General features: G+C 38.9%; 1 protein-coding gene across 1 annotated transcript in view; it reads left to right on the top strand.

Moving 5' to 3' along the window:
* Positions 1-20,379, top strand: part of LOC144956106 (monocarboxylate transporter 5-like) — an 86,775-nt gene extending 66,396 nt beyond the window's left edge. Inside the window, exons 4-10 of the mRNA XM_078886456.1 lie at positions 4,268-6,285; positions 7,387-7,530; positions 13,165-13,904; positions 15,277-15,857; positions 17,296-17,534; positions 18,898-19,023; positions 19,631-20,379. Coding sequence (XP_078742582.1) covers positions 5,679-6,285; positions 7,387-7,530; positions 13,165-13,904; positions 15,277-15,857; positions 17,296-17,534; positions 18,898-19,023; positions 19,631-19,884 — 2,691 coding nt within the window. The 5' untranslated portion in view covers positions 4,268-5,678 and the 3' untranslated portion in view covers positions 19,885-20,379. The remainder of the gene's footprint in view (positions 1-4,267; positions 6,286-7,386; positions 7,531-13,164; positions 13,905-15,276; positions 15,858-17,295; positions 17,535-18,897; positions 19,024-19,630) is intronic.
* Positions 20,380-21,418: the final 1,039 nt, after the last annotated feature.

Genomic DNA, 21,418 nt, shown 5'->3' with positions numbered 1-21,418 from the left:
GCCAGATCTATCATACCAGCTCCCCAACCAATCACTGCTGGGTGGACAGGGGGGGTCAGAAAGAATCTCGACGGCTCCCTGGATCGATCTCCGTTCCTTTGCTTGATATCGATACGGTATTTCACATATATTAATCTGCGGCTATATTGCCTTGTGGTATGACACTCGCCTTCGGATCGGAAGGTCCTGGGTTCGAGCCCCGCTCTGAGCGGCACATACGCATAGTTTGAGTCCTTGGAAAAGGCTCTTTACTCAAATTCTCTCACCGCACTCAAGTGTAACTTGAGTACCTTGTCGTTATCATCGTTGTCTATGTCGGAAAAAAAAAAGTGTAATATCGCCTGAGAGGCGTCATGTCTCGTTCTACAATGTTACATGTTGCAGTTGGCCAGGGACCTTTTTGTATAAAGAGCTTTGAGCACATTTAATGGATGTTGCGTTATATAAAAGCTCAAGAGTTTAATCTTTGTAAAGCGCTTTGAGCACATTTAATGGAAGTTGCGTTATATAAAAGTGCAAGATTTTAATCTCATAATTTTTTTTGATTTTTTTTTATATAGCGCAATATCCACTTAAATGTGATCAAAGCGCTTTACAAGGGGTCCCTGGTCAACAGCAACATTTAACATGTAGGACGGGACATAACGCCTGTTAAGCGATATTACAATTTTTCGGTCAAAGACAACGCTGTTAACGGCCAGGTACTCATTTTACACGTGAGTACGGTGAGAGAATGTGAGTAAAGAGCCTTTTCCAAGGACTCAACTATGCGCCGAGCGCGAGGCTCGAATCCAGGACCTTCCGATCCTAAAGCGAGTGTCGAAGCACTAGACCACATAGCCGCACATCCATCCATACAGTAACGTTCGATGCTTCGGTCAGCAGTTAGTTAGTTAGCTATTAGCTTGGCCCAAATTTGACAATAGGTTTGGCAATGACAATCAAGGGGGGTTCTGACATGTTGGCAGAAATCACAATGAAACGGTACTCGTCATGATGCCGAGCATGCTACGTAGTCATCCCCCCCCCCCCCCCCCCCCCCATCACGCTTGATTGAAAGCTTCCGTGCATGTATATGTATGTGTTCCCTCTGAATGGAGAGAAAAAAAATAAAGTGAGTAGATGTGACTCATAATATATAAGGGAACAACACAAAACAAACAACGTTTCGTCCCTTGGCCTTCGTCAGGAGACAGAAAACACAAACACAAATATGTAGCTTTACAGAATATCACATTTCGTCAAATCTGGAAACAATGTGAGGATTTTGTGTTTTTTTGTCTCCTGACGAAGGCCAAGGGCCGAAACGTTGTTTGTTTTGTGTTGTTCCCTTATATATGAGTCACATCGACTCACTTTATTTTTCTCTCTCCATTTTACTGGCTCATTTAGACACCTCTAGCTTTTGTTCTCTCTGAAGCTGTACTGACCTTTACCGCTCTAGTGTATCAAGTAGAAGGTGTGTATGTGTTTGTGTGTGTGTGTGTGGGGGGGGGGGGGGGGGGGGGTGGAAAGGTGGGGTGGGGGAGGCGAGGGGGCTGGGGCTGTGCACGTTGCCCAACATTTAATAAGGGGTGATGGAATCAGATTAGAAGAGGAAAAAGGGGGGGGGGGGGGGGTAATATGCTGTTGGAATCTACATCTGTTCCCTATTTGAACCAATTCTCCTTGTCTTACTTTTTCTCTTGTGTGCTTTCAAAAGCAAATCCACAATTTAACAACACAAAAAAAAAAAAAAAGAAAAAAAAAAAAAAAAGGAAAAAGGCCGGCCTTACATCGCTACGGGTGATCGAACTCGGTGCTTTCAGGTACGAAGCAAAGACGGTAACCGCTGAGCCACGCCACTGTCCCACAGCTTTTTAAAATTAATTTAGTCGGGAAAGACGCATGTTTAGTTTAAAGGAATTTCTTGAAGGTCAAGGTCAGTTCTACTCCAAACACCCTATAACCCTGATTGACCCCCCCCCCCCCCCATGGGTTTCTTGAAGTGATTCTCAAGTAGAAGTTCTGAATAATGATTCGATTATGTTAATGTCCGGCCTTAGGCTGAACCCTGTTTCGATTTTTAAAGTGGAAGATAAAAGTTTCATAATTTGAATATAAAGGCCGGCTACTCCCACACTAGGTAGTCAGTCCTTCAGAGCCTTTTAGACCAATGGAGTCGGAGTTTATCCCGGGTTCTATAGCGTGAAACGGAACGATAGCAATTGCTTGCTACCCTTTGGATAGGACGCTAGTCTATCGCAAAGTACTTTCCGCCAGGTATAAGAGACCCAGCTACCCATTCACTGCTGGGTAGACTGGAAGATGGGGGGAGTGGGGGGGGGGGGGCGTCAGAAAAATTCTCGGCTGCACCCGGGATCGATCTTGGTCCCTTGAGTTATCGGGACTCCCAAACAAGGGGATTTTAGAATATAAAGATATTGTGTGGTGCATTTCTCTCTGAAAGAAAAAAGAAAAAGAAAACGTGTTGATTTTTTTTTTTTTTTACTTCTCGATAGCTCAGTTGGTAGAGCACTCGCTTCGCACGCAAAGGGGCCAATATCGATCCCGGGTGCAGTCGAGGTTGTTTTAGCGTCCTTGTATGTCTTGAAAAAGAAAAAATTGTGCTTTTATATAGGGCAATATCCACTAAACGTGCTCAAAGCGCTTTACAAGGGGTCCCTGATCAACAGCAACACGTAACATGTAGAACGAGACATGACGCATGCTAGGCGATAATAAAAAAAAAAAATTCCGTCAGAGACCACACTGCTAACGGCCAGGTAATCTTTTTTAACCTGAGTACGGCGAGAGAATGTGAGTAAAGAGCCTTTTCCAAGGACTTAACTATGCGCCGAGCGAGGTTTGAACCCAGGATCTTCCGATCCGAAAGTGAGTGTCATACCACAAGACGACCACACACACATAGCCACACAACAAAAGAGAATATTATAATGATATAAACAATTATAAGGCGTGGAACTCTGAGCCGGTTGACACCGTGAAATTCGATTCATTAGTCTGATGTCACGTCGCCCAGCAACGGCGAGCAGCCTGGTTTTAAACAAAAAAAAAAAAAATGGGTACTTTTTATTCGTCATGCTGGCGAGAACGTTTCATATGTCATGTGATTAGAATGCATAAAAGTAAAAACATGATCAAATTTATAATGTTTTCTTTCTCCTCTGGATATACCTTTATGCTCATTTCATAAGGGCGGCAGATATTGTTCCGATAGTTTAGAACCAGTTACTAAGTTACTATGCGTCATTACAAGGGAAGTGACGTCACGACTGTTGACCCCTATCTGACACTCAAGTATGTACACAATAGCTATAGCCCCTCTTTACTTTTCTTCAGTTTGACATTGGGCAGAACTGTCTACATGTCAATAATTTGCCATCACCATGATCCACAAACTTATGCACTACTAAAGTCCTGAATAGAGGATCTGAGGAACTAAATTTTCCTTTTCAAAAAGATTTATGTAGTCAAAGAGTCGAATGCAGTTCTGTAGCTGTCGTCAAAAAGTCGTGATTCTACGTATTTTTCGTAATAATAATAATAATAATAATAATAATAATATATAATAATAATAATAATAATAATAGTAATAATAATAATAATAATAATAATAATAATAATAATAATAATAATAATAATATATAATAATAATAATAATAATAATAATAATAATAATAATAATATAATAATAATAATAATAATAGTAATAATAATAATAATAATAATACTAATAATACTAATAATAATGATAATAATAATAATAATAATAATAATAATAATAATAATAATAATAATAATAATAATAATAATACTAATAGTAATAATAATAATAATAATAATAATAATAATAATAATAATAATAATAGTAAATTATCAGAAATATCAAGGTAGACACCCACGTCAATTCACACTGTCCTCAATAGAGACCTAAAACGCCTTCAAAATAACAAAGTATTAAAATCAAAGGAAGACCTTACGAAATTAGCATCCACAGCAAAAGACCGTGAACAGTGGAAGGAAATGACATGGATGATTAGAGAGGCAGCCGAGGCGTCCCGATCGGATGATCAGGAAGCGAAAGGCCTTAAGTCGAGTAGCACCAGTCAATAATAATGATAATAAATGTACATTTATTATGTAGCGTTTATGCCGAAGCTTCGAAACGCTTCACATTGACCACCAGTAAAAAATAAATAATACTAGTCAAGTCTGCTTATGCTAACTTTTCTTTTTTTTTCCTTTTTTTCCTTCTTTATTCCAGACATTTAAGTATTTGCCATCCCTCGAGCAGCGCAACGATGAGAATGAATGAGACTGAGACTGCCATTTGACTCATCCGACAAATCCATTATTATCAACCACCAAGGCATTCTTTGGATTGTGTTATCACCTCAACCATACGAAATTATTACTACTACTGCTGCTACTACAACTACAACTACTATACAACCAAAGGTCAAAGGTTATACCAGGCAATATCCAAAAACCTCTATCAAAACAACTATCTACACTCCAGGCCCTTAAAGCAATAATTCATACCCCTATCAAGACGACAGCTGCTCATCTAAGAAGTAGATTTCAATAGGGCAAAAGATAATATTGCTCTCATATAATTTCTACTTAAAAACCCTTCAGAAAACACTCGAGCATTGAAAAAAAACAAAAAAACAAAAAACAAAAACAAAACAAAATTTGAAGAACATTTATCATCCTTAATATCAATTTCCTGTTTAACCCTGCATTTAGAAAGAAGAAGCCTTCAGTTGAGATAGAACAAGAAAATCAAATATCTGGAACTTTCCATCTTTGTGTACATGCATACGCAGCTCTTTTATGGGATGATTCTAGGAGAGATACAAAGTGAATTCATATATTATTGAATTGTCGCTCAGACCGCAACTTTCTGTCATTTCGTGTGTTATTTTTGTTTGTTTTAAATGTCACATCGTAGCATTATAAAATCAAGACAGATTCTTTACTGAGTGGGATTTATAGTTTCTATTCATACTGTAATGTGATTTAACTAATCAGGTTGATCACGTCATCATCCCACAGCCGTAGATACGAAGGTGATCATTTTAAATTTACTAAAATATTAAGGATACACAGTGCAATATATTTGCTTTTTTAAAAATCAAATTATTCCTAATATCTATGCTTTCATGTCCCGTGGGTTTGTTTATGATTGCATATCGAACATTTTAGCACGCAATGTGCAACAGATTCTTACATCGTCCCATTTAACATTCAGCTAAATATATTTTTTTATCATAATTTTATTCTTTGGCATTTTAGTAATTATTAATTTTATCATAATCCCATTTACATTTTTAAAACTTATATATTCTATTTACACAACACGTAGTTTTAACATCATTTTTTCATATCAAAATCAAATTTGCATTATTACAAACTTGATTAACGTTATTTGATATTTATCTACGATATAAAGTTTTTACGTTATAGTAAATGATATAATCATAATCTTTCAATACATCAATCAGTTACTCAAGAGAATAAGGAAGATTTAGATAAATAAAGATAATAATAATAAAATAAATAATAGATAAATGTATATGACAGTTATGAAAAACATCGAGGTAATTGTATTTATAAGATAGTAGATATTGAATCTATAAACACACCATAATAATATTATATTCAATTTCAAAATGGAGAGGTTGAAAAACGAGCAGAACGGCAGCTTGCCGAGCTCCACAGAGGATCTAACCCTCTCCTCACCGTCCACTACCACCACCACGACCACCCCAACCACGGCGGTCAAAGACATCGTTGCCACCCCGTCTCCCACAGAGAACAAATCCCCGGGAATCAATGAAGATACCTACACGATTACAGACGACACCGACCCAAGCGCTCCCGCTTCCAATGCGACAGACGAGGATAATGGAAGCAACATCCGCAAGAGAAGCGGAGCGAACACGGCAACAACCAATGGGAAAGCCGAACCTTTGGCGACTTCTGCTACCGGAACAACAACAAAAACAACAACAACAGCAAGATCGTCGTCATCATCCGGGAAAGGGGCGGACGACTCCAAAAATGAGAAGAGTTCTGACGTCATCAACACCGTGCCGCCACCTGACGGCGGATGGGGCTGGATTGTCGTCCTTTCCTCATTCCTCATTCACGTGATCGCCGACGGCGTCGTGTACACTTTTGGGATATTCCTCATTGAGTTCGTGGAGGTGTTCGACGTGGGTCGTGGCCCGGCTTCATGGATTGGTGCCTTACAACCTGCTGTCACGTTTACTGTCGGTAAGTTCCTTATCTGTTTCCCAGTCCTGCCTTCTTGTGCGGCTATGTGGTTCTAGTGGTATGACACTCGCTTTAGGATCGGAAGGTCCTGGGTTCGAGCCTCGCTCGGCGCATAGTTGAATCCTTGGAGAAGGCTCTTTACTCACATTCTCTCACCGTACTCAGCTGTAAAAAGAGTACCTGGCCATTAACAGCGTTGTCTCTGTCCGAAAAAAAAAATTGTAATGGTTTGTGGACCGCCTAGTGAGTTGCCTTTGTGGTCAAGGAAACGAGTAATCCCATTGGTTGAACTGTTGAATACAATTCACGATTTGTTTTCTTTTGTGGCCAAAGACGTGTCTTTTGACGACATTTGGTGGTTAGTATCTCATGTCATGAGTTTACCCACTTACTGGGTACTGTACATACATTGTGCAACTGATCTACAGGTTTCAGAGTGATGACATCATATTTTCTAGCCTAAATCAATGCTGGTCGTCAATAAAGATTGTCCATCCTCTTCTTGTAAGCCCCGTAGCCACACGACTCTGCCTGAAATTGTTTTGCCACCGTATGAGTCAATATACTTACTTGCTTAATCCTCTTCGGGCCTTGAGGCACATAGGGCATCCACCAGACATCTCCATTTTTTTGCGATCGGCTGCTTTTGCGGTGGCTGTATTCCAGGACAGACCTGCTTCATTTAATTATTTTTCCATGGTCCCTAGCCGGGTTTCTTTGGATCTCCTCCGCTTTCTCTTCCCATCTGCTGTCTAGTACAGGGCTTTTTTGGGAAGTGACCCTTTTTTTTTTCTATTCTGACCACATGACCCAGCCAACGCCATCTTCTTTTTATTTGGCTTTCAATGCTAGTGCAGACAACTTTCTTTAATAGATCCACTGTTTTTATTTTTGTAGGCCAAAATAAGATTTTGAAAATTCTTTTAAAAATGATTCAATATAATGTAACCTGTTCATGGTTTATGCATTGTCCAGAGGACTGGTTACACACTTCCAATGTGTTTTGAACCGGAAGAGACGAAGGTTTATCTTCGCGACTTCTGCTTCTTATTATGATGTAATTTTATATTTATTTATTATATTCAAACCCACTTTCCTCAGGGCCACTGGCCAGTGCGTTGACCAACAGGTATGGATGTCGAGCGGTGACTATCTTTGGTGCCATTATTGCTGGCATCGGGTTTGTAATCAGTGTGCCGGCACCTAACTTGTACTACCTGTATGTGACATGTGGAGTGATGACAGGTGAGCTGGAGACTATCATCATCATCATCATCATCGTCGTCGTTTTCGTCATCATCATCATCATCATCATCATCATCATCATCATCATCATCATCATCATCATCATCATCATCATCATCATCATCGTCGTCGTCGTCGTCGTTGTCGTCGTCATCATCATCATCATCATCATCATCATCATCATCATCATCATCATCATCATCGTCGTCGTCGTCGTCGTCGTCGTCGTCATCATCATCATCATCATCATCATCATCATCATAATCACCATCATTATCCATATTCTTCCTTCTCATCTCATCCTCCTCCCCCTCCTCCTCCTCCTCTTCCTCCTCCTCCTCTTCCTCCTCCTCCTCTTCCTCCTCCTCCTCCTCATCATCATCATAATCATCATCATTAATCATCGTCATTATCATCATCTTCACCATCACCTCCACCACCACCACCATCATCATTAACACCACCATCATCATCAACACCACCATCATCATTAACACCATCATCATCATTAACACCACCATCATCATTAACACCACCATCATCATCAACACCACCATCACATCAAACCCACCATCATCATCAACACCACCATCATCATTAACACCACACATCATCACCTCAACACCACCATCATCATCAACACCCCATCATCATTAACACCAGCCATCATCATCAACACCACACCATCATCTTACACCATCATCATACCACCTCACATCCACCACCATCATCATTAACACCACCATCATCATCATATAACACCACCATCATCATTAACACACCACCATCACATCAATCATCATCACACCACCATCATCATTAACACACCACCATCATCATCAACAACACCACCATCATCATTAACACCACCATCTTACATCATTAACACCACCAATCATCATCATAACACCACCACATCATCAACACCACCATCATCATAACACCATCATCATCATCAACACCACCATCATCATTAACACCCACCATCATCATCTCAACACCATCATCATCATTAACACCACCATCACCATCACACACACACCACATCATCATCAACACCCATCATCATCATACCTCAACACAACCCACCATCATCATCAACACCACCATCATCATTATACCACCAATCATCATCAACACCACATCATCATCACTCATCATCATCCATCATCATCAACACCACCATCATCATTAACACCACCACCATCATCATCAACACCACCATCATCATTAACACCACCACCATCATCATCAACACCACCATCATCAACACCCACCACACACATCATCATACATCCACACACAACCACCATCATACAATAATCACCCACCACCACCATCATCACCATCATCACACCACCATCATCATTAACAACCACCATCATCATCAACACACCACATCATCAACACCACCATCATCATCCACCTCCAACACCACCCACTCATCATTAACACCACCACCATCATCCATCTCCCACACCACCACCATCATCATCATAACACCATCCACATCACTCATCATATCATAACACCACCATCATCATCACAACACCACCATCATCATCAACACCACCATCATCATCACCACTCATCATCACAACACCATCACATCATCAACACCACCATCATCATCAACACCACCATCATCATTAACACCACCACCATCATCATCATTAACACCACCATCATCATTAACACCACCATCATCATCAACACCACCATCACATTAGCACCACCATCATCATCAACACCACCATCATCATCATTAACACCACCATCTCATCATTAACACCACATCATCATCAACACCCCCATCATCATCAACACCACCATCATCATTAACACCACCATCATCATCACCATCATCATCATTAACACCACCATCATCATCAACACCACCATCATCATTAACACCACCATCGTCATTAACACCACCATCATCATTAACACCACCATCATCATCAACACCGCCATCATCATCAACACCGGCATCATCATCAACACCACCATCATCATCAACACCATCATCATCATCAACACCACCATCATCATTAACACCACCATCATCATCAACACCACCATCATCATCAACACCACCATCATCATCAACACCACCATCATCATTAACACCACCATCATCATTAACACCACCATCATCATTAACACCACCATCATCATCAACACCACCATCATCATCAACACCACCATCATCATCAACACCACCATCATCATCAACACCACCATCATCATCAACACCACCATCATCATCAACACCACCATCATCATTAACACCACCATCATCATTAACACCACCATCATCATCAACACCCCCATCATCATCAACACCACCATCATCATTAACACCACCATCATCATCACCATCATCATCATTAACACCACCATCATCATCAACACCACCATCATCATTAACACCACCATCATCATCATTAACACCACCATCATCATCACCATCATCATCATTAACACCACCATCATCATCAACACCCCCATCATCATCAACACCACCATCATCATTAACACCACCATCATCATCAACACCACCATCATCATTAACACCACCATCATCATTAACACCACCATCATCATTAACACCACCATCATCATCAACACCACCATCATCATTAACACCACCATCATCATTAACACCACCATCATCATTAACACCACCATCATCATTAACACCACCATCATCATCAACACCACCATCATCATCAACACCACCATCATCATTAACACCACCATCATCATCAACACCACCATCATCATCAACACCATCATCATCATTAACACCGCTATCATCATCAACACCAACACCATCATCTTCACCATCACCACCACCACCATGTCCGAGATGCCGACATCTGCCATTAAGATTCCACCTGACCTGTCTGTGTCCGTCTACAACCACATGCTATTAGTCACCCCGGTCATTAGGACAATACTTGTGTTAAGTGGCCCCACTTAGAACTGATTGTTGACCATTGGTCAGCAGGCTACGTCTAATTATTTGCAGGTCTAATTAATATCACAAATCGTTTTGGACGCATTGTTGTAAAGGAGATACTATCAGACTAACGTCAATTATTATGGTGGCGATGGTGGTAGTGATAGTGAAGATGATGATGATGATGATGATGATGATGATGATGATGATGATGATGATGATGATGATGATGGTGGTGGTGGTTGCGGTGGTAGTGTTGGTGGTAGCGACAGCGGTCATGATGATGATGACGATGATGATGATGATGATGATGATGATGATGATGATGATGATGATGATGATGATGATGATGGTGGTGGTTGCGGTGGTAGTGTTGGTGGTAGCGACAGCGGTCATGATGATGATGACGATGATTAATGATGATGATGATGATGATGATGAATGATGATGAGATGATGATGGTGGTGGTTGCGGTGGTAGTGTTGGTGGTAGCGACAGCGGTCATGACGATGATGACGATGATTAATGATGATGATGATGATGATGATGATGATGATGAATGATGATGATGATGATGATGATGATGGTGGTGGTGGTGGTTAGTGTTGGTGGTAGCGACAGCGGTCATGACGATGATGACGATGATTAATGATGATGATGATATGATGATGATGATGATGATGATGATGATGATGATGATGATGATGATGATGATGGTGGTGGTGGTGGTTGCGGTGGTAGTGTTGGTGGTAGCGACAGCGGTCATGATGATGATGACGATGATTAATGATGATGATGATGATGATGATGATGATGATGATGATGATGATGATGGTGGTGGTGGTGGTTGCGGTGGTAGTGTTGGTGGTAGCGATAACGGTCATGATGATGATGACGATGATTAATGATGATGATGATGTTGATGATGGTGATGATGATGGCGTGGGGCAGCGTGCCTCAGCGGTACGGTCTTGGCTTCGTACCCGAAAGGCATCGGTTCGATCACCTGCTGCTGCGCAAGTCACCTCGCCCTAGCTCAATTTTTTGGCGCTGCTCTGCGGCTGACGCCTGGGTTATTCCAGTCTTCCCTTGGAACAGACCCTAGAGAGTAATTTCCTATATGGGATGAATAAAGGGAATTTTATTTTATTTGTTTTATTTTATTGATCCATTACAACATTGTTAAATCAAACTCATAATGTAGACCTGCTAATATGTACATTTCATAATAATAATAATAATAATAATAATAATAATAATAATAATAATAATAATAATAATAGTAATGATATAATAATAATAATAATAATAATAATAATAATAATAATAATAATAATAATAATAATAATAATAATAATAATAATAATGATAATAATAATAATAATAACAATAATAATAATAATAATAATAATAATAATAATAATAATAATAATAATAATAATAATAATAATAATAATAATAATAATAATAATAATAATAATAATAATAGTAATGATATAATAATAATAATAATAATAATAATAATAATAATAATAATAATAATAATAATAATAATAATAATAATAATAATAATAATAATAATAATAATAATAAATCATATTTGTATTGCGCGCAAATTCCATGAATTCATGCTCTAACGCGCTTTACAATTAAACACGAATTCACAAAGGGAAAATAGGATACAAACTGCATCAGTGAAAGCTCAGTTTGAAGAACATTAAACTAAAGTATGTCTTTAAATTGGACTTGAAAGAGTTAAAAGTTGGAGAGTTTCTGGTTGTGGGGGACAGGGAATTCCAGATTTTTTGGAGCTGCATTAGAGAAAGATATGTTTGAAAATTTAGGTTAGCAATATCAGTCTCCAGATATGTTTGAAAATTTAGGTCAGCAATATCAGTCTCCGTGGTACAAATTAACGCTAGAACCTGTGACTGTAAAAAATAATAAACAAAAATGAATATATCAGATTTTAAAAAAAAGAGCAAATTGTCAAATACGGAATGTTTCGGGCTCAAAACTATTCTTCAGCTAATAACAAAAAAAAAAACAAAAAAAAAACAACAACATAAATAAAACAATGAAAACATAAATAAATAAACCAGATCGACCAGGGAGAAAAATCTCCCAAATCGGTTACAATTCTTGCACCTACTGTTGTCTTTCATTCTTTATGTGTTTCTGAGTGAGTGTGTGTGTGTGTGTGTGTGTGTGTGTGTGTATTGGTGTTTAATATTTTACACATCAATGCTAATATTAGATTTCGAATGGTATACTGTAGCTTGGTTGTTACAAAAGTTACATTGAGTCCTCGGATAAGACTCTTTACTCATATTCTCTCACCGTACTCAGGTGTAAAGTGAATACCTAGCGCCGATACCAGTTGTGTGTCTTTAGATATAATTGTATTATCACCTGACTGCATATTTCATGTCCAGTACTCTATGCCGAATGATGTTGTTGACTTGTAACGCCCAGTAAAGCCTTTGGGCACATTTCGTATAAACTCATATATTTATTTGAGTTTACGTTGTTTTTGTTTTTTGTTTTTGTTTTCGAACCCATAATGACTTGTTCCGCTACATGTATTTTTAACAGAACTTTTTTTCCATACCTGACCCCCCCCCCCCTCCCCTCCCCACCTCTTCCCGTTCACATCACCATCTATCCAGGTCTTGGATTCGGTCTAATCTACCTCCCTGCCATCGTCTCTGTCGCCCAGTACTTCGAGAAGAAACGGTCGTTCGCAACGGGGCTGGCCGTGTGCGGCTCTGGATTCGGAACCTTCGTCTTGGCTCCAATAACTGAGATACTCGTCCAGGAATACTCCTGGAGAGGCGCGATGCTGATTCTCGGGGGCATCATCTTCAACGTCGTCGTTTGCGGGCTTCTTTTCCGTCCACTCGAAGCTCCGGCTGACTGCGAGACGGACAAAACGTCGGAGAGCGGGGCGTTGAGTTCTTCCAGCAACGAGGAGGAGAAGGAAGCTCTGCTGACCAATTCTGAAGGAACGACGAAGACGTCTCCGAGCATCATGACGGAAATGATACCCATGATAACGCAAACGACAACGACGACGACGAAAAAGAACGGGAGAGAAACACCGGAAATGACGTTCCTGATTAAGAAGCATCACGGCGGAGAAGGCGGAGGCGAGTGGGAAGGAAGTAAGAAGTCCTCGATGGAGGTGATTCCCTTGTCCAAGGGAAGCGCCAACGGCGGGAGTCATCAGAATATGAACAACCACCAGCAGAAATCTGCGCCCGTTGGCGGCGGTGGAAACGCTGGAGCGGTGCTGGCCAATTCTGACACGGATGTGTTGATTTCTTCCATCGTGACTGACCATGGGGAGGCTCATGACCCTGATGACGGATTGTCCACTCCCTCGGATTTGCTGCTCAATAGTTTTCAGGTCAGATTGACTCTCTCTCTCTCTCTCTCTCTCTCTCTCTCTCTCTCTATCTATCTATCTATCTCTCTCTATATCCATCCATCCATCCATCCATCCATCCATCCATATCTAACTATCTCTATCTATCTATCTATCTATCTATCTATCTATCTATCTATCTCTATCTATCTATCTATCTATCTATCTATCTATCTATCTTTATCTTTTCTCTCAGCATCTAGCGTTCTGTTAAACCTATGTATTCCAATTAAATATATTTTATTTATTTCTGGATCAACACGGTCAATGAACTAAGAACGGACTCATTTAGCTCAGATTATATTTTTACTTGGGCTCTTAAGTCGCCCAAAAACCAATTCGATTGATTTCATTTTGACAAAACCTATATTTTATCCCCCCTCCCATCGTTATTCAATCTAGCTTTTTATTTATATATATATTTGTGACCCACTGTCTCAAGGCTGTATTCTGTCGGTATGAACTTGGTGCTGGAAATGGCATTTAGAGATTTATTTAGATAAGAAACTTGGTGTTTTATTTCACGTCGTGATGGCGGAAAAAAATATCCTTCAGAGCCACGAGACCCATGGAGCCGGAGTTTATCTTGGTCTCTCTAGCGTGAAACATAGAATAGCAATTGCTTGCTATCCTTTGGGTAGGACGCTAGTCTATCCCAAAGTACTTTCCGCAATATCTAACAGATCCAGCTACCCAATCACTGCTGGGTGGAAAAATCTCGACTTCACCCTGGATCGATCTCGCTCCCTTTGCGTGTGAAACGACTGCTTTACCAACTGAGCTATCGGGACTCCCACCAATAGGAAACTTAGAGTTTAATTTCACTTCGTGATGGCGGGGAAGGAATACAATTTCTACAAAGCTAAAAACTTGGGAGTTCATTTTTCTCATCGTTTTGTTTCTAAATACACTTTTCGGAGCCAGATTCATCACTGAGCTTAATTGAGATTTTTAAATTTATATTAGCGCATTATTCACTAAACGTGCTCAAAGCGCTTTACAAAGGTCCCTGACCAACAGCAACATGCGACATGTAGAACGAGACATGACACCGGTTAGGCGGTCTTACATATTTTTTTTTCTGACAGAGACAACGCTGTTAACGGCCATGTATTCATTTTACACCTGAGTTCGGTGAGAGAATATGAGTAAAGAGCCCTTTCCAAGGATTCAACTATGCGCCGAGCAAAGCTCGATCCCAGGACCTTCCGATCCGAAAGGAAGTGTCATACCACAAGACCACATAGCTGCACATGATACCGTTTTGTAACATGTGCCAGATTTATTCTTTTATAAAAAATTGAGTATTAAATTTATTTCAATCATTTATATTTCTTTATTCATGATATTTTAGGTGCATGTCGATTTCCCCAGCGAGATGGACGATAATCTACGAGAACTAAGCGCCAGTCAGTGCCTTACCGTCCCGGGAACTCGAAACAACAAGCAGGATCCCGCCAGCCTCGCCCGATCAGATGGCGCCATCCACCGCTACAGAACCAAAAGCGAGTCGGCGAATAAACGGGACGGGGGACATAAATCCGCCTCTCCAACCCACATCGGAAGACGCTCTCGCGGCGGAAGCCAAAGCAGCTCGTCGTCCAATCCCCACATGCTCGCTCCTCTTTCGCGAAAGGATATCTTCTACAGCGGAAGCTTACTGAACATTCCCATGTACCGGTCCCAACCGGATGTCTACCTGGCTACGGTCACGCCCATGTCTCCGTCGCATCGCGACAAGGACGCCGACGGGGATGGCGGAGAAGACGGAAAAAGTACAAACAAATGTTTCGAGTTTTCCAGGGAGTTCCGAGACACGATGCGGGAAATGATGTCATTTTCCTTGTTGAAAAACCCAGTCTTTCTGATGTTTGGTATTTCTAATTTTCTCACCAGTATAGGATTCAACATGCCCTTTATATTTTTACCAGATAGGTAAGTGATTAGATTTTGAATAACAGTAGTGAATAGATTTTTTTAAAGGTCATTATCCCTATGCCTATGTTTATGTTCGTATGTATAAGATAGAGATAAACCTAAAATGGCAAAGTGACGACAAACATTGGGTGTCTCTAATTCCTGAGGTTTAAAAAATAGAAAATAGGAAAGAAAAGAAAAGAGATTTTTAGAAGTGGATATATATCTTTGTATGATAAGTGATTATATTTTGAGTATTAGATCTTTGTTTGGTAAGTAATTACATTTTAAGTGGTACAGTTTTCGATGCTTTGTAAGTAATACGAGATTTGAATAGTAGATAGATATATCTTTGGTAAGTGACTGGATTTTGAGTAGTGGATAGATCTATGATCGATAAGTAATTAGATTTTGGCTAGTGATAGTAGATTTATGATCGCTAAGTGATTAGATTTTGAGTTGTGGATAGATCTATGATCGGTGAATGAATAGATTTTGAATAGTAGATAGATTTGTGTTTGGTATATCATTACGTTTTGAGTAGTGGCTATATTTTTGCTAGGTAGGCTTTGGTGATTAGATTCTGATGTAGTAGATAGATCTTTGTTTGGTTGGTATATCATTACGTTTTGAGTAGTGGCTATATTTTTGCTAGGTAGGCTTTGGTGATTAGATTCTGATGTAGTAGACAGATCTTTGTTTGATATGTGACTTGAAAAAAACCGCTTTGGATTTTGAGTCTTAGTAGATAAATTTCAGCGATGCGGGTTGACGTACTTTGATCACTCTAAAGAGAATAGCGCCTCCCCTTCTCCGCCAAATGTGTATTTAAAACCAGATGATCAACCCTCTGAAGTAACTGCAGAGATTTGATCCACTCGAAATACAAAGGCAGTAGGAGGAGCGCTAATCTCTGGTGTAGGCGGCATTAGAGTTTTTGGTCAGCAGATTGGTGAAAACGCGACTTCAGTAGTTTGATCAACGGGCCATCGATATACAAGGTCAAGCTCCATGCAGCCTCGAAGCTCCCATACCCTTTGATAGTCTCTTTAAAACTCATATCTATTCTTTGTTTTAAATTGAAGTCTCAGAAAATATAAAAATTGAATTCGAGCTGTTATATAGCGCAATATCCACTAAACCTGCTCAAAGCGCTCAACACGGGGTCCCTGACCAGCAACAGCAACATGTAACATGTAGAACGAGACATGATGCCTGTCAGGCGATGTGTCATTGTTTTTTAGACAGGGACAACGCTGTTATGGCGATGTACTCATTTTACACCTGAGTACGGTGGAAGATTGGGAGTAAAGAGGACTCAACTATTTAGCTGACCGTGGCTCGAACTCAGGACCTTCCGATCCGAAAGTGAATGTCATACCACTACAAACAACACATATACCGTGACTCAATGTGTTTAAAAAAAAATTCTTTATTTATTTCTTTTCGTTCACAGAGCCAAAATAGCAGGTATTGACGAGAAAAATGCCGCTTTCTTGTTATCGATAATTGGTATCGCCAATACATGTGGCCGTATCATCTTCGGCTTCCTGTCCGACAGATCCTGGGTCAACCGTCTTAGCCTCTACAACAGCGCCCTCACGATATGTGGGTTGGCGACGGCGTTCAGCGTCATAATGGGCGACTCCTATATGGCATTTGTAATATACGCTGCCATTTTTGGGATCTTCATAGGTAAGCATCGTTGTGGGAAAAGTTTCTCATTTGGTGTAATCGGATTCAATAATCTGATGTCACATTCGCCCAGTAACCAGCAACTTGGTTCTAAACAAAGAAAATCGGTACTCTTTATTCTTCATGCTGGCTAGAACGTTTTCACATGTCACGAGATTAAAATGTAGAAAAGTCAAAACATGATTTATAATGATTTTCTCATCTGGATACACTTATATGCTCGTCGGATAAGTATTTCATGAGGGCGTTTATGGAGATAATGGCGCCCGCCATTGTTCCGATAGTTTAGAACCAGTTACTATGCGGCATTATGAGGGAAGTGACGTCACTACTGTTGAACTCTATTGGAAACCGCTAATTTAACTCTTCCCATACCAGCTGTGGGGGAAATTGTAACATTTATTATTATTACGATACGACCATTTTACTAAACAGATTTGTTTTGTGCATCACAAAATTTGAAGAAAATTCATTGTTATATTTATAAGAACATAAAGCCATTGCATCACAAAACTATGTATGGTATTTACTTGTTGATATAGTATTTGAGTGTAAAGAAAAATCATTTTTGTGTTTGGTAAGTATGGAATTTTCTGGACAAATCATGAATATGGTTGGTAAGGAGTGAGTTAAAAACGGATGTATCACGATTTCGAGTTTTCGAAACTAGAACATTGGGATTTGTGTCTCACCAAATTATTTGTGCAATCTAAAAGATAAAAAAAAATAATACAACAAAACAAAACCTCCCTCCCCCACATGTCCCCAAGTTGATAGCTTCGAGATAGCCTGTTGCACATCTACAAATGTGTGTTTGTCTAGGAAAATATAGATAGTATGCGCTTGGCTAAGAAGTTCACAACATTGCCATCCGGAAGTATAACGGACCAACACACAAAACTGTGTGTAACCAAGAATGTTTATAGTCTGGTTAGTATTGTTTAGTGAGAAATACTCATAAACGTGGATGGCAAAAAACAATAACAAAGACCTGAGTGACGTCAACGTCGAACTTTCTATACGTACCAAATGTCGCCCACCCCCCATTCCCCCCCCCCCCTCCCATGGATTTTGAGTTTATGTTAGTTTGCAATCATCCCTGATCATAATGGTCTTTAAATTTTATCAATCCTTGTACTAGTTTTTAAAAAAAAAAGATATTGTTAGTTCAAAACATTAATTTGAGAAAATTAGCTGTCCATTTAACAACAACATAATTTAGTATTATAATCAACAGAAATCATTATGAAACTGCTAATATTGCAGGGGAGATAAATACGAAAAATAATGATACCAAACTATGTTTAGAGGCGATGGGCCACATGCCTTGATTGCAGTACACATTATCCTTTTTATTCTGCAGGTGTCTACGTGTCCTTGACCTCTGTTGTACTGGTTGACCTTTTAGGTTTAGAGTATCTGACCAATTCTTTTGGACTTTTGCTGCTGTTTCAAGGAGCGGCAACTTTTGTAGGACCGCCAATTGCAGGTAACGACTCTAAAATAGATGATGGAAATAAGCTGGATAAAAACCTCGAATCATTTACCAGTGTGTCCGTCAGGCCGTGGTCTATGTTATCTTCATGATCGTTGTTGATGCTGGGAGTATAACTACTTACAGAAATATATTCACGACACTCACTTTCTTCATCACCATCCCTATCACTACCACAACCAACCACCACCGTCATTATCGTCATCATCGTCATCATCATCATCATCATCATCATCATCATTATCATCATCTTCTTCAATATTCATTAATCTAACTACTCATCTGTCTGTTTAAATATTACCTACCAACCTACAAACCTGCCAATCTATCTATCTATCTATCTATCTATCTATCTATCTATCTATCTATCTATCTATCTATCTATCTATCTATCTATCTATCTATCTATCTATCTACAAAGATTCACCCCCTCCCCTTACTTGTCCACAGTGCTGGATGTGCTCCTCAAAGCTTCGTTTTTCATAATATGTTGTCTTATTCACGAAACTTCCTCTTTCCTTTGCTTGTAGTTCTGTCAAGAATTCATGTACGAAATCATCTTAATCCGAACAATTTTGTTTCTTTTTTTTTCCCCATTCAGGTCTTCTGTACGACTGGACAGGCAGCTACGATATTTCTTTCATTGTAATGGGAACTCTCATCGCCATAAGTGGGGCCATGCTCTTCCTGCTCCCATGCATGCAACGCCACTACAACAGACAAGTACCCGTAGTGGAGATCATCAGGGACGTTGAAATGGGAAAGCAGATTCAAGACGACAGTGAAATTGCTGAGATTATACACAGCAGGGAGATTTTACCTACTGTAAATCGCAGTGGCGGCGAACAGTCATAAGTTTGTGATGTATCATCATTATGTTTGTTTATATATATATATATGTCTTTGAAAGGCCTTTTTGTTACACACAAAATCTATTAAAATACAGTAGCGGTACTCAGTGATAAATTGTATTATGCATGTATGTATGTATGTGTGTATGTATGAAATTCATATTGTATTGAAATTCATGAATGTATTGAAACATGTGTGACTCACCACCTGAAAACGGCATTTTACAGGACAGGCCTTTTGGCTACACAGTCTATTAAAATTGAGCAGCATTCAATGATGAATTATATTATGTTTGGATGGCTGTATGTATGTATGCTTGTATGTATGTATGTATGTATGCATGTATGTATGTATGTATGTATGTATGTATGTATGTATGTATGTATGTATGTATGTATGTATGTATGTATGTATGTATGTATGTATGTATGTATGTATGTATGTATGTATGTATGTATGTATGTATGTATGTATGTATGTATGTATGTATGTATGTATGTATGTATGTATGTATGTATGTATGTATGTATGTATGTATGTATGTATGTATGTATGTATGTATGTAGTATGTAGTATGTATGTATGTATGTATGTATGTATGTATGTATGTATGTAGTATGTATGTATGTATGTATGTAGTGTATGTATGTAGATGTATGTATGTATGTATGTATGTATGTATGTATGTATGTATGTATGTATGTATGTATGTATGTATGTATGTATGTATGTATGTATGTATGTATGTATGTATGTATGTATGTATGTATGTATGTATGTAGGATGTTTGTACTTATGTAAATGAGTTGTGAATGTATGTTTGTATGTATGTATGTATGTATGTATGTATGTATGTATGTAGTTGTATGTATGTAGTATGTATGTATGTATGTAATTATTGTATGTATGTATGTATGTATGTATGTATGTATGTTTATTATGTATGTATGTATTATTGTATTTGTATGTATGTATGTATTTTATGATAGTATTATGTATTATGTATGATGCATGCATTCATGCATGATGTATGATGTATGTATGGTGTATGTATGTATGTTGTATGTATGTATGTATGTATGTATGTATGTATGATGTATGATGTATGATGTATGTATGTATGTATGTATGTATGTATTATTATGTAGTATAATGATAGTGATTATACGTATTATGGGTTGTTTTTAGTATGTAAGATTGAATTTTTATTAATAAATAAATAGTGAGACTGGTTAATTTTTAGTTTAAAAATAAATAAGATTTAATTTATTGACCTATAAAAGAATGACATTTTATTTTAATGGTCAATTTAACTTTAAAATTCGTCTTTATTTATTTATTTTTTGGGGAGGGGGGGGGGGGGGGGGGGCAGGGGGATCTGGTTGACGACAACATGTTACCGCTTTCAGGTGATGGCGCTGGGCTATCTAGTTTTTTAATATGTGTTCAAAAACAAATGGCGCCTATAAGTCATTTTTTATGAATGATAACCTTTAAAAAATAATTATGACCTTATACTTGTTTTTTCTTTTCAGAG

This window comes from Berghia stephanieae, chromosome 10 (genome assembly GCF_034508935.2).
Source record: "Berghia stephanieae isolate SIO BIC M18660-M18661 chromosome 10, UCSD_Bste_1.3, whole genome shotgun sequence".
NCBI lineage: Eukaryota > Metazoa > Mollusca > Gastropoda > Nudibranchia > Aeolidiidae > Berghia > Berghia stephanieae.
This window is presented reverse-complemented; position numbering and strand designations above follow the sequence as displayed.